Genomic DNA, 14344 nt, shown 5'->3' on the forward strand with positions numbered 1-14344 from the left:
CCCAGTGTTGGATTTTTCTGCTTTCGCAGGTAGTGACCAGGGATCCTGTGCAGCAGCTGTAGGAATGCAGTTGCCACACCACTGTGCACCAGAGTGTGGCCTGTGCTGGAACAGAGATGGTAACTAAAGCCTTAGTGAAGCTCCAGGACTAGGAGCTTTTTATGAGGGGAATGTACTTTTTCTTAGCCTGAGGCTGGGTCAGGTGGAAGTTACTGAAATAGGAAACTCTGCTAGGCACAAGATTGGACGTAGACTACACTGGGTCACAAGTTCCAGGTGTCCCGTAAACTGCAGAATTGTTATCCTCTCCCTGATGAGGATACAGTTACATGGGAAAGGCCTCCCAAGGTTGATGACACTGTAGCAGGGTTGTCCGTGACAACCACTATTTTCATTCCCAATGCAGCGAACATTAAGATTAGTGCTGACCGTGATGTTGAGAACATCCTTAAGTTCAACCTCGTGGTTGTGGGGCAGGGACAGGCTGGGATGGTTGGGCAGGGTAGCATCTGCCCCCCTGGCTGTCCCATAGTGGACTACCTTGGGCTAGGTCATTGGGCCAAGTGTTTTTTTTCCCCTTTAAAATAGGCTGCTGAGTCGAGTCTTGCCCCCCCCCCCCCTCCCCCCAGGCTAAAATCTGCCAGCCCTCCCCTGCTGTGGGGGCCTCCTTATGACCCAGTTAAGCTTCTGCATAGGTTAATAAAGCCATGAAGAGGTGGTCTGAACAGCTTTCAGATGGCTTGGAAGCTGGCAGACCAGGATTTGAATTGTTGCCTTTGGTGGAGCAAATGCAAGGAGCCACAAAGTATTTGGGGTATTTGGCTTTAGATGCCAGACTGATTAAGCTTCAGCAGTCTCAGCTTATCACACTGTCTGACTTAAAGGTTGGGAAGCTAATGTACGGTCTAAGCAGACTCTAGTCCATTCCATTCTCTGGAGGTTTATTATTGTCTGAACTAGATAAATGTATCAGCCATGCTTTAGGGGGAAGCATGTCTTTTATTTCTGTTCATGCTCCAAAAGCTAAAAGCCTCAGGTTTTACTACTTTTGTTTTTCAAGAGATGTTCCTGCAAGGAGAACAAGAAGTTAGTAACCCAGAGGGCAAACACTTCCACTAGGGAAAGTATGCAGATAGAGACAAGCGTGGGCTGCTATACCGCAGCTGCCAGGCAGTTATGGACATTTTGCCCACACAGAATCATCTGAGGTGTTAGCCCCTTTACTCTACGTCAGGGACCAGTTGTTAAATTCCACTACAAATGCGTTGGTGAGAGTGGTTGTAGCTTAGTGATACATTATAGATCGCCTTAAATCCCCACCTAGAAGATTGTTTACCACAGGGCTACCCTCAGACAAGACAAAATGCCTTGCTATGTAAGAAGTCATTCAATGTCTGATTTTTTTCTGGGGTAGTTGATTCAGTTCTGGTTCACCAGAAGGGTTTCGAGTCTTACTCAAACTTCTTCTTGGTTCAAAAATCCAATACTTCATTCAGGCCCATATTGAATCTGAAAACTTTAAACATCCAGCTGCGGGTGGACAGCTCCATGTTATGCTCAGGGGAATCCCTCAGTCAGTATTAGCACCAGCTCAGCAGGGCAGATGTACAGCGTAGATTCCTCCGACAGTAGTTACGGTACAGCCGGGTCTGGTACACAATAGCAGATGTCTGTCACGTCAAAGGATGATCCAGTAGAGTAATGAGGGCCAAGCCGGGTCTGATACACAATAGCAGATGTCTGTCCCGCCAAAGGATAATCTAATAGAGTAGTCTGTTCAAGCCGGGTAAAGTACACCAGGAGGTCACAGGAGATGCAGGAAGGAACACAGGAAGCAGATATAGGAGTCAGGATTGTAACCTGTTGCTCTGAAACAGGGCTTGTGTCAGAACACGATTTAAATAAAGAGGACAGGCGGAGTTTTGAATTCCTCGCCGGAAGTTACATTATTGGTGCTGCCACAACCCGGAAGTGACAGGTGGCCGGCTGCGCATGGATCGTGGAGCAGATGAGTATAACACTTCAAGAATTCCTGGAGATCTGTAGAGAACAACATGGAAATGAACAGGTATGTGATGTCTTTGGAAATCAAGGATGCATATCTACATGCTCTTATATGTAAAGAGCACTACTGTTTTCTCAGGTTTTCTTCAGGTTTGCTGTTTAGTCCCACCACTACCAATTTCGGGCTTATTCCACCAAGGTCATGGTGGCTCTGCTGCTGTCCAGGGGAGTGTACGATCTTTTAATCAAAGCCGAATCACCAACCGAGCTTCACACCCATGTGCATGAGACTGATTTAAATACAGAGGACAGGCTGAGTTTTGAATTCCCCACCAGGGGTCACATGATCAGGGCTGCCACAACCCATAAGCGACAGGTGGCCGGCTGCGTGAGGATCGTGGAGCAGGTGAGTGTAACTCACCCCCCCTTTTTAGGAGTGGACTTTGGACACCCTAAATGGCTTATCAGGAAATCTCTTCTGGAAACATTTTAGAAGGAGGGGTGTGTGAATATCCCAAGCCAGAATCCAAGAACAATCCTCCGGGCCGTAGCCTTTCCAATCAACCAAGAATTGCAGAGTTCCTTTTGAAATGCGAGAATTAATAATCTCTTTGACCTCAAATTCCTGATTTTGTACTGAGATGGAAGAAGGTTTTTACCTAAAAAAGGTAAACTTATTGATGACCACTGGCTTAAGTAAGGAGATATGGAATACATTAGGAATCTTCAAAGTAGGTGGAAGTTCTAGTCTGAATGCTACAGGGTTGATAACCTAAAGAGATCTTGAAATGGCTGATGAATCTAGGAGAGAACTTCCTAGAGGGTGCTCGTAGTCGAAGATTTTGTATGGATAACCATACTATATATGCCGTTTTAAGGAGAGGTGCAGGCCATCTCCTCCTATCAATTTTTTTTTTACTGGAAAGGGAGGCTTTAGTTAGATTTTGTTTAACTCATGCCCAGCGAGAGGAACAGTCTTGAAGTAAGGTATTTACAGCAGGAACTCCGGAAGGTAGGAGATCAGCAAATGGAGGGAGTCGTGGATGGAAACCCTGGAAGGTAAAAAAGGGTGACATTGAAGTTGATTCGTGAGATAGTTTGTTGTGGGCGAATTCGGCCCATGGTAATAAGTCGACCCAATTATTGTGTGCTGGTGATACATAACATCTTAGGAATTTCTCCATTTCTTGATTTGTTCTTTCAGTCAGACCGTTGGTCTGAGGGTGATAAGCTGGGGAGAAGTTTAGTTAATTCCACAGAGATGACAGAAGACTCTCCAGAATTTGGCCACGGTCTGAAACGATCTCATCAGGGCATCCGTGCAACCAGAAAATTTTGTTAATGAAGAGTTGGGTTAGGAAGGATGCTGATGGAAGAGCTTTTAGAGGTACAAAGTGGGCTGCTTGGGAGAAACGGTCTGTGACTACCCAAACCACAGAACATCCTTTGGATAATGGAAGGTCAGTAATAAAGTCCATAGACAAATGGCTCCAAGGACGATCAGGCATAGGAAGGGGGTGATGTAGCCCATACGGGCTTTGTCCGGGATTTTTATTAGGTGCACAGATGGTGCAGGAAGAGACATATAGTCAAACATTCGAGAGTAAGGTTGGCCACAATTAGTTGCGGAGGATGAGTTCTTGTTTTTTCTTTTTATACCAGCGTGACCAGAAAAGCGTGAGGCATGAACCCATTTAAGAAGGTTGTTCCGAAGATGAAGAGGCACTAAAGTTTTCCTCCTGGGAAAAGCTTGGCTGGTGGGTGTAGTCTCCAGAATACATTTAGGGTCAAGAATAGGTTTTAAATTTACGGGATCTTCTTGATCATTGGCGTCCAAGGAACGCAAGAGAGCATCTCTTCTTGGTGTTCCTAGCTCCTGGTCTGAAAGTGATCTAAATATCAAAGCCAGAGAAGAATAGAGACCATCTTGCCTGTCATGGGTTTAAACAAGTAGCAGATTGGAGGTATAGCAGGTTCTTATGGTCTGTAAAAATAGTTATAGGAAAGGAAGCTCCTTCCAGTAGATGTCTCCACTCCTCTAAGGCCAGTTTCATAGCAAGCAGCTCACGGTCACCTATTCCATAATTCTTTTCCGCAGAGGACAGTTTCCGGGAGAAAAATCCACAGGGAAAGAATCTTCCAGTAGAAGATCTCTGGGACAGAACTGCCCCAATCCCAACAGAAGAGGCATCTACCTCCAGAACAAAAGTCCGAGAAGTATCTGGTTGCTGAAGAACAGGGCAGAGGTAAAGGCCTTTTTAAGCTGTAAAAAAGGCTTCCATTGCTTCATGTGACCAAACCTTGTAGTTAGCAGACCGTTTGGTCAAAGCTGTGACAGGAGCAACTAGAGACAAGAATCCCTGAATAAACTGTCCATAATAATTGGTAAAGCCTAAAAATCTTTGGGTTCCTTTAGGCTTCAAGGCTGAGGCTAGTTCAGGATAGCATTGAGTTTCTCTGGGTCCATTTGGAGTCCTAAACCGGAAACAATATAACCCATGAAAGTAAGCTGATGGGATTCGAAAATACATTTTTCTAGCTTACAAAATAATCGATTCTGTTGCAGTCGCCTCAGAACAATAGAAACATGTTCACGGTGGGTTCTTAGGTCAGGGGTAAAGCTAAGGATGTCATCTAAATAGATTACTACTGAGTGATAAAGTAAATCTTGGAAGATCTCGTTCGTGAAGTGAACACTGCTGGGGCATTACATAAGCCGAAAGGCATTCCATTGTAGTCAAAGTGACCATCATGTGTATTAAAGGCCATCTTCCATTTGTCCTCTTTCTTGATTCAAATTAAATTATAGGCGCCTCAAATGTCTAGTTTCGTGAACACGGGAGCTCCTTTAATTCTATCGAAGAGTTGAGAGTTAAAAGGTAAGGGGTACCTGTTTTTTACAGTGATTGCATTCAAACCCCGATAATCGATGCAGGGGGGAAGACCCCTATCTTTTTTTTTTTCGAGAAAGAATCCGGAACCCGCAGGGGAAGATGATTTTTGAATGAAATCTCTCTTCAAATTATCTTCAATATAGGTTGACATAGCCTATGATTCAGGCAAGGAAAGAGGATATATACAACCCCGTGGAGGACACTTCCCAGGTAACAATTCTGTGGCACAATCCCATTGACGGTGAGGAGGTAGTTTGGAAGATTCTTGTTCACAAAACACACCCGTAAAGTTGGCATATTGAGCCAGAATATCCCAAATGGAAGTATTAGAACAAGCGGAAGGACCTTTTGTAGACATTGGGAATGACAGGTGGAACCCCAGGATAGTACTTGGGCTGATTTCCAGTCCAGAACCGGAGACTGGGACTTAAGCCAGGGGAGACCTAACACCAGAGAATTGACAGTCTTGGAGATTACCAGGAAGGAGATGAATTCGGTATGTAGAGCCCCAACTCGCAGAATCAGGGGCGCAGTGCGAGTCTTAATAGAACCCGCCCATGATCTTGCTGCCATCAATGGCGATGATAGCAAAGGGTTGGAGAAAGGGAACTGTAGGCACGGAGAGCATTTTAGCAATATCAGCAGGCATGAAATTCCCAGCAGCTCCTTAGTCAATAAGCACTGTGAGGAACTCGGCAATCAGAGAGACAGGGTAACTTCAATAGAAAAGTTAGTATCATGTGGAGAGATTTCGGATATGCCTAACCTGAATCGGTTAGGCTCTCTCTTAGGACAGTGATTGAGAATATATCCGGATTTGCCACAGTAGAGACATAAGTTATTTTTAAAAAGTTGCAAGGCAGGATGGGCTTGGCCGTTGAGAAACTGCAGGTCGCGGCCCTGACTTAAGCGTACAAACGTGGGGGATAGATAGAAAAGACAAGCAGCAAGGTAATACTGGAAAGGTACCTGTGGCCGTAGACAAATGTACAGCGGAGATTCCTCCGAGGGTAGATAAGGTACAGCTGAGTCTAGTACACAATAGCTGCTGTCCGTCATGCCAAAGGATAATCCAATAGTGTAGTCTGTTCAAGCCGGGTCAGGTACACCAGGAGGTCACAGGAGATCCAGGAAGGAACACAGGGAGCAGATATAAGAGTCGGGAGTGTAACCTGTTGCTTTGACACAGGGCTTGTGTCAGAGCACGATTTAAATACAGAGGACAGGCGGAGTTTTGAATTCCTCGCCGGAAGTTACATTATTGGCGCTGCCACAACCCGGAAGTGACAGGTGGCCGGCTGCGCATGGATTGTGGAGCAGATGAGTATAACACTTCAAGAATTCCTGGAGATCTGTAGAGAACAACATGGAAATGAACAGGTATGTGATGTCTTTGGAAATCAAGGATGCATATCTACATGCTCTTATATGTAAAGAGCACTACTGTTTTCTCAGGTTTTCTTCAGGTTTGCTGTTTAGTCCCACCACTACCAATTTCGGGCTTATTCCACCAAGGTCATGGTGGCTCTGCTGCTGTCCAGGGGAGTGTACGATCTTTTAATCAAAGCCGAATCACCAACCGAGCTTCACACCCATGTGCATGAGACTGAACAGACTTTAGAATCCCATGAGTGGATTCTCATTTTGCAAAAGTAAAAATTATCACTGTCACAACAGATGATCTTTCTAGGGATTTTCTTCAATACCTAGAAACAGAGGGTGTTCTTACAGTCTGACAAAATTCTGTCCTAGAGTTTTTAAAAATTTCTGTTGGCACACAGACTTATATACATTTATGCATGAGGGTATTGGGTAACATGGTCTCGACCTTCGAAGTGGTCCACTTTCCTCAGTTTAGAGGAAACTCATCTAGAAATGGAACAAACTCCCTATTTGTCTATCCAGCCAAGTGATTATTTTTTCCCAAAAGGGTGCTTCACTTACTCAGAAGTATAACCTCAGCAAATGTTGCCTGTTCTAAATTTGTGAGTGGGCTCTGATGATTACAGATCCCAGCCTTCAGGGTTGCTGTCATTCTTTACACCCGTTCTCAGGTTCTTTGGACTCTGAAACAGTCAAGACTCCACCTAAACATGTTAGAACTGTGAGCAGTGTTATGCGCTCTAGTTAGCACAGAACATGTGTTGCAGGGAAGAGCAATAAAGATACAGTCATACAGTGTCACAGACATGACATACCTCAATCACCATCAAGGCACAAGACGTTAAGTAATTTTTGCAGGGAGTATTGTTTATACATCCTCCTTATGTTTTTCCGATGGCTCAATGGGATGTCAGTTTGGCGTTAGATGCTTTGCAGCATTCATCATTTTAACCTTTAATGAAGTAGTTAAAATTACTGACTTGGAAAACGGTTTTGTTTTAGCTATTTTAACTGCTAGAAGACTTAAAGATTTGGCAGCTTTTTCCTGGAAGAATCCCCCTCTTATATTCCACTCTTCAGATTTCATCTTAACAAAGACATAGTGATTCAGGTCTTGGACTGGGGTAGGCCTACAGAGGAAGAGGGTTCTCTTAATGTTGTCAGGGTTTTGAGGACCCCTGTTTGTAGGATGATATTTGCAAGACGGAAAGTGTTTTGGTTCTCTATGAAGCCAAAAAGAGAGAATAGCCAGCATCCAAGGTATCCATTGCAAGATGGAATATGTTGGCAATCCATCAGGTTTACAGGGAAGCAGAGCAACCTGTGCCACAAATTTTCAGGGCTCACTCCACCAGGTCTGTGTCGGTCTTGTGAGTTACATAGTACAGGGCCTCGCTGAGCAGTCACGTCAAACTTCATCTTCGTCCTCAGTTCATACATTTCCCACATTCTATATATTTAATGTATTTGCACCTAGAGATGCTTCTACCGATCATACCCACCTGTAAGGGCCGCTTTGGGGTGTACTACATTTGCCCATTATAATGCTTGTGAAAATAATATTTTATGTTTAAATGCTTTTCTCTTACTCTATTGGTTGACACCGGATGCCCACCCTTTATGCTCTAGTCCTCTGTGGGGAAATGAGGTATTAATATCACCTCAACCTGTCAACTGCGGACTATAAAAACATACAAAACATATACTTTTTCCAGCCATCTGGTTCCCCATATTTATCAGTCATATTTAAGCTTGTGTATTCTATTTTGAAAGTAGTAAAATAACTGCCGGCTTGCATCGTTAGCATGCAGACTAGTCCATTATTTTAGTCTAGGCAAAAGGGTTATTGTCCACCAGTCCTGTATGAATCGACATCACACCAGGGGGTTGTCTTCATTTAGCTGTGGATCTAAGTGTGCTAGCATAGGAAATGGGTCTACAGACAGATCTCTAGGTTTAATTACAGAGGAAGGCATTGTGTATTTAAATGTAAAGGTGTCTGGATCCTAATCACTGTTTAAACACACTTTACTGTATAGCCACACAACAATATCTGATCCTAATTAAATCAGGAATGATTCATCTGCTATCTCCTGGTCTGTATGTTTACCTGTGAAAAGGTAAAGAAAGGAAAGGACCAATCAGGTCGGTCCTGGAATTGCTGATGAGGATATTTCTGGGTTTAAAAGAGAGCTCTAGAGGACATCAAATTGGCATTCACTTAAGAGTGATAGCTGAGGTCAGGCTGGCGTTGAGATATATTAATCTCTGCCCCTGACAGGAAAGGGACAATCGGTCCCTTGAGCACTGCCGTACCCTGATCTACCTCTCCAGGTCTTGGGGAGCTGTGTGTCTGCCGAAAGCGGAGTGACAGTTACTTTGGGCCACTACGTTTGCTGGTAGTCTTAAAGGAGAGAGGCAGCAGTCCCTGAAAGTAACAAGGATACTGGTGAAGTGGTTTTATTATACCCTGTATGTTGTCCATGCCAGACTGTAGTGATATTTGTTGCAAGTTATTATTATTTACATCCGTGTTGCTGTTTTGTACTACCATTTTGTTAAATAAACTTAATTGTGTTATTTTCGGATATTTGCCTAGGTGATGTTGAACCTTGGATAGGTACCGGGTAGGCCAGCTGTGTGGCCCAGAAGGTTACGTTAAACTCGGTATCCTCACATGCTCCTTGTCTGTTTGGTGTTTTGGGAGGACATAGTTGTTCTCCTCTCCTTGTTCATGTGTTTTTATTACTCTGGGGCTTAGTTAACAAGTAACTGCTCTGGCAAGTGCTCTGTATGGAAGGGAGGAGCTACAATTTAAATTCAAATGTTTAAATTGCCTGTGCTGCTAACTGCACTTTGTACCCTAATGTCTCCAGTGATCCCCAATGGATTAGGAGAAAAGGATTTAACGTTTAAAAATCCTATTTTATTATGTGTATATTTCAAACACAGAAAAATCAAAGCCTCAGAGCATTTTTTTTATAAACTAATACACCCATATAAGTCAGGCATGTACATTGGAACCTACCCCCATTCATCTTTGTCTTGTTCATCTTTGTGCTACACATGCGTATGTCAACAAATGTAAAAATAGTATTTTTTATTCTCTAATATTAGTATTGGAAAATTTCCCATAAAACAAATTGTAATTGTTTTTGTTGAATCTAAAATATGTCCAGTTGGAACTTCATTTATGTCTTAAATAATGAACAGCAATTAAAAGATATCTTTTATTTCAGCTTTACATGTTTATGTATTAGAAATGGAAACCTCTCCACAATTGCACCCACGCCACCCAGTAAAGTTCATTAGAGTATATTGTCCCACAAAACTAAATCTTATTCTTGTATTTGCATGCAGATAAGCATATTAATGTGGCAAGCCCAAATACTCATTGGCAGTCCCCAATATACCCATATCTGGTCGGCTTTCTCCATGATATGCAAGAACTTTGTTCCCCTCCAAGCTAACCTCTTCTGTATTCCATACGAAAAAACAATGATCTGTGACAGTGGCGGCCCACTAAGATATGCAGCCTGGTGTGTATCAATAAAGTATCACCAATACTTCACAAAACAAACATATATATTCACAAATGATACATACATATGGCGCTGCCTTCACGCACATTTGGATAGAATGATGGATTGACAAATGGATTCAATGCCCTTGTATAATTCTCTAGAATATGAAGTTATACAACACAAAAGAGACTGATAGTGTAGTAGATTGACAAATCAAAATAATAATAAAATATAGATTACAAAGTGCCCGTGCTTAGATAAAGAATCCACACAACACCTGTGTCTTCCCTCTAGATGAGGCCCCTATAGGGTATATGCTTACTAGAGCAAAGACGCAATCTAGCCCCTAATGGACAGACGAATGTTTCACTCGTCCCCGGGTTGTACCAGTGGCATCACATATTATGGCGCTGCCTTCACGCACGTATAGCAAAATGATCAAGCCCTTAAAGGTCAGATGGATCTTTCACTCGTCCCCGGATAACACCAGCGACATCACATATTCAAAATTAAAAAGAAAGGAAGAATCTAGCGCATTATCTTTTTAATATGAATGATTGTATACATAAACAATTATGCTCGTACCGGAAAAACAGTGAGAAAAGCAAATAATCAAAATGAGTTTGGAATCACCGCAATCCCTCACCACAGACTATCTCAAGTTTCCATATGCACTCCTCACGGTCCCGATATAGAGACAAGACTTGTCAATCCATCATTCTATCCAAATGTGCGTGAAGGCAGCGCCATATGTATGTATCATTTGTGAATATATATCTTCTGTATTCCATGTCCACACAATCCTCAAAATTGTGGGTGTTTTACAGTTTTCAAATTACCACAAATGTGTATATAGAGAATATTAAGACACATACTATATAATTATTAATTAAAATAATTTTATTAACAACATAGGGCCTGATGCTGAGATGGACATAAACCCGTTTGTGTAAATTTACACTGTGCGTGCCCACAAAGAGAGCACACGTGTGTACTTGCATGCATCTGACACTTGTGCCTCCTCACCACTGGAGAGGCGGAATGGGGGAGGTCTAACATAGACAGGACAGTAATGGCATGTTCACAAAAATACATTATTTTTACGGAGACCTTTATTAAGTGTACATTAAGCCCAACATGTATTCCACTTAGTATCAGGCCCCAAATATTTAGGGCTAAATCAAAATTTTATTGTATATTTAGCATGTATAAATTAGATCTTTTTTTTGTAAATGCTACATTAGTGCATTTGTAATTGATGGTAAATTAATGGTTATATTATAATTTCTGTCACATATAAGAGTACATATGCCTCTAAAGTAAATTGGAATATATTACAGCAGGGCTACGGCGTGTATGCTCTTTTTTTTTTGGGCAAAGTAACAAATTGAATCAAAATAAATAAAAAAATAAAAATTTTTGATACATTTTAGGTTGTTTGTTGAGCTTGGTTTCTATCAGTGTTGCCACTTCCAGACTTTGATAAATATCCACTATAATCACCCTTACTGGTACACAGTGTGCACTTTTTCAAAGCTTGATGAGGAAGGAGAACTGATGATCTGAAACTCATGTGCAGCTATGCAATGCAATTCAACGACTAAAATTCCATATATCATTTCTAGGGAAGAAACGGAAATGATGGATTACCAGGTTCACCGGTGAGTCATGTTTAATTTCATTGCTTGTAATAACTTCAGCGAACAAACAATAACATTTCTGTTGCAGACTTCAAGTTGTTTTTTTTTTCACTTTTCCAAAATATTTTGAACAAATTACTCTCTATTTTTCAGGGAAATCCAGGACGGCCAGGTGATAGAGGACCAAAAGGAGAACGTGTAGGTTTTTAAAACATTTTCTTTGTGTTAATATTTATTTAGACCGTTGTCAATTGAAAGCAATGGCACAGCAGTATTAGTGCGTTGCATTTTCTGTGTTGACCAGGGATTACACATTACTTTTATCATTGTGGAAAATATTAATTTGGAATAAGCTTACACTGTTAATAAATATGATGTATAGTTGTGGAGGCAGCATGTGGCACTCATATTGACATAACTGGAGTCATATCCCATTTATGGTATTCTTCCGACTTAATGTCGCAGAGTGAGTGCAGTGGATTTAACATAGGTAATTAGCAAGTTTTCTCATTGCTTTTTCTCGTAGCAACAGGTTAATTAATTATTTGGACCATGAGAATGCATCATCTCACCCCCTGATTGTCTATAATGGTGATATCAGACCCTTTTGGGAAGCCAAGTACCACTTGTGAGGTCCCTGAAAATATCATGTTGCCCATGACTGATCTAACCCATAGTATACCAAATAGAATTAAAAATAACAGTTCAAATGTTTAAATAATCATCATCTTTGGACATCAATGAATGAAAAGTGAATACATCATCATTGCTTTTGCTTTGCCAATGACAATAAACTGCATATCTCTATTTGAATTAATGTACAATATGCCCACTGTAGCTAATATAGGTGAAAATTCAGATAACTTTATTGCTGTTTACACAATTACAAGTAAATTGTTTTTATTTTAACCATGTGTGTGCCAAAATTGTGTTGACTCCACCCACTCACATGCAGTGCATCCAGTGGCTTGTCTTGAAGTTAACCTGCAACTAATGCCACATAGTAAATTGTTTGAAGTATCCTCACTCCATGGGGTAGATTCGATTGGCTGCGATGTGCCTGAGAACATCGCGGCCGCGCTTTATTGCCATTTATGCGGTAATAAGTAACGTTTACTTTTGCTCGCACCTGTATGGGGCTTGAGCACAAGTGAACATTACTTTCACTAATAAAAATCGCTGTGTAGTGTCTCGCGGCCGTTCCGGGACACCACCTGGCGATTTTTTTTTAGAATTGAAACTGCCCTCGTATGTAGTAATGACTTAGGGCCTGATTCATTAAGGATCTTACCTTGAGAAACTTCTAATTTAAGTCTCCTGGACAAAACCATGTTACAATGCAAGGGGTGCAAATTAGTATACTGTTTTGCACATAAGTTAAATACTGACTGTTTTTTCATGTAGCACACAAATATCAACTTTAAATTTCAGTGTACAAATAAGCTATCAAGTATTTGTGTGCTACATGAAAAAACAGTCAGTATTTAACTTATATGCAAAACAGAATACTAATTTGCACCCCTTGCAATGTAACATGGTTTTGTCCAGGAGACTGAAATAAGAAGTTTCTCAAGTTAAGATCCTTAATGAATTAGGCCCTTAATCTAATTATCATCGTGTGTCTGTGTGTATATATGTATGTATGCATGTATATTATTCTGCAGAATTTAAAATGTTCACCAAAATCTTTGTTACATACACTGCACTTATAGAAAGGAAATACAATGTGGTGCAAGTGAAGATCCGTATGAGCCTGTTGATTGAAACTAAATTCATGCAATGGTAAATTTCAGCAAATAACATCATGCTGTTCATATGCAAACCTGCTGTGAATAATTTGTATGTTCAATTCCAGGAGAAGTGATCTCATTAGATGACAGTTTGTAGCTACCATTTTAAATTAATGTGAAAGTGCTCTATTTAATTAGTGTAATTTTAAAGTGACTTTTCAAGTATTATTTCTGTTGAGCTTATTTTTTTTCCTAAAGAAGTGTTGTTTGAGTTGTCTGATTTCTTTCATTATTGACAATGAAGTTGGTAGAGATGGATGCTCCAAATTAGAAAGCTTAGTGACTCCCTGGGCTCCAATTCATGACTCATTAATTCATGACATTGAGCACGCTGATGCATGTGTAATTAGCAGTGTTTGTGTATCCCTAGTGGCTGTGGTTCTGCTAGCCTTTGTACACAGTACTCTCTTCAATAAATACTCCTTGCCTCATCAAAAAATATCAAACTTGCAGATCTCTGCCTGCAACTGAAATAGCCACAGGTGATTTTAATGTAGGTTTAAAGCCAAAATGTTTAGCATGAGATTCAGGCTTCCCACTCTGAGTGTGTATTTATCATCATTACACAGAATATTAAATAGTTGAAAAATGTAGAACTATTTTACGGATTTAGTAATGTTATATTTTGTTATTTGCATTTAAAAAAAATGTTTATTTAATTTTTTTTTACAATATATACATTTCTTGGTAGGAAACTGATATGTAGCCAAGTAACCAACCAGTATGTTTTGTGGACTGTGGGAACAAACTGGAGAAACTAGAGGAGACTCATGCAAACACTGAGATAACATACATGCTGCACACAGATAGGTCCCTGGTTGTATTAAATTCATGACCCTAGTACTGTGAGGCAGAAATGCTAACCAATGTGCCACCCTTTCTGTTAGCCTACACCAAAGGTGCTCAAACCAGTGGTTGGGTTGGGCTGGTATAAATTGGTATGTCATACCGTCACTTCCCCTACAGTCTTCATTGTAAAATTCCATTCACTTACATTTTCCAAATGTAAGTGATTAAAAAAAATCCTTAAAACATGCACTATATATATCTGTGCTTGGAAAAGCTAAAATGTTTTTACTGCCTACTGTGGAATAAAGTTGGCCTAGCGT

At 41.0% G+C, this 14344-nt stretch overlaps 1 protein-coding gene across 2 annotated transcripts in view; it reads left to right on the top strand.

Moving 5' to 3' along the window:
* COL19A1 (collagen type XIX alpha 1 chain) overlaps positions 1 to 14344 on the top strand; it is a 603039-nt gene that overhangs the window by 534849 nt on the left and 53846 nt on the right. For both annotated transcript variants that reach the window (XM_075202581.1, XM_075202582.1), the window contains exons 45-46: positions 11431 to 11466; positions 11599 to 11643. In XM_075202581.1, coding sequence (XP_075058682.1) covers positions 11431 to 11466; positions 11599 to 11643 — 81 coding nt within the window. The remainder of the gene's footprint in view (positions 1 to 11430; positions 11467 to 11598; positions 11644 to 14344) is intronic.

Source organism: Mixophyes fleayi, chromosome 3 (genome assembly GCF_038048845.1).
Source record: "Mixophyes fleayi isolate aMixFle1 chromosome 3, aMixFle1.hap1, whole genome shotgun sequence".
Taxonomy (NCBI): domain Eukaryota; kingdom Metazoa; phylum Chordata; class Amphibia; order Anura; family Limnodynastidae; genus Mixophyes; species Mixophyes fleayi.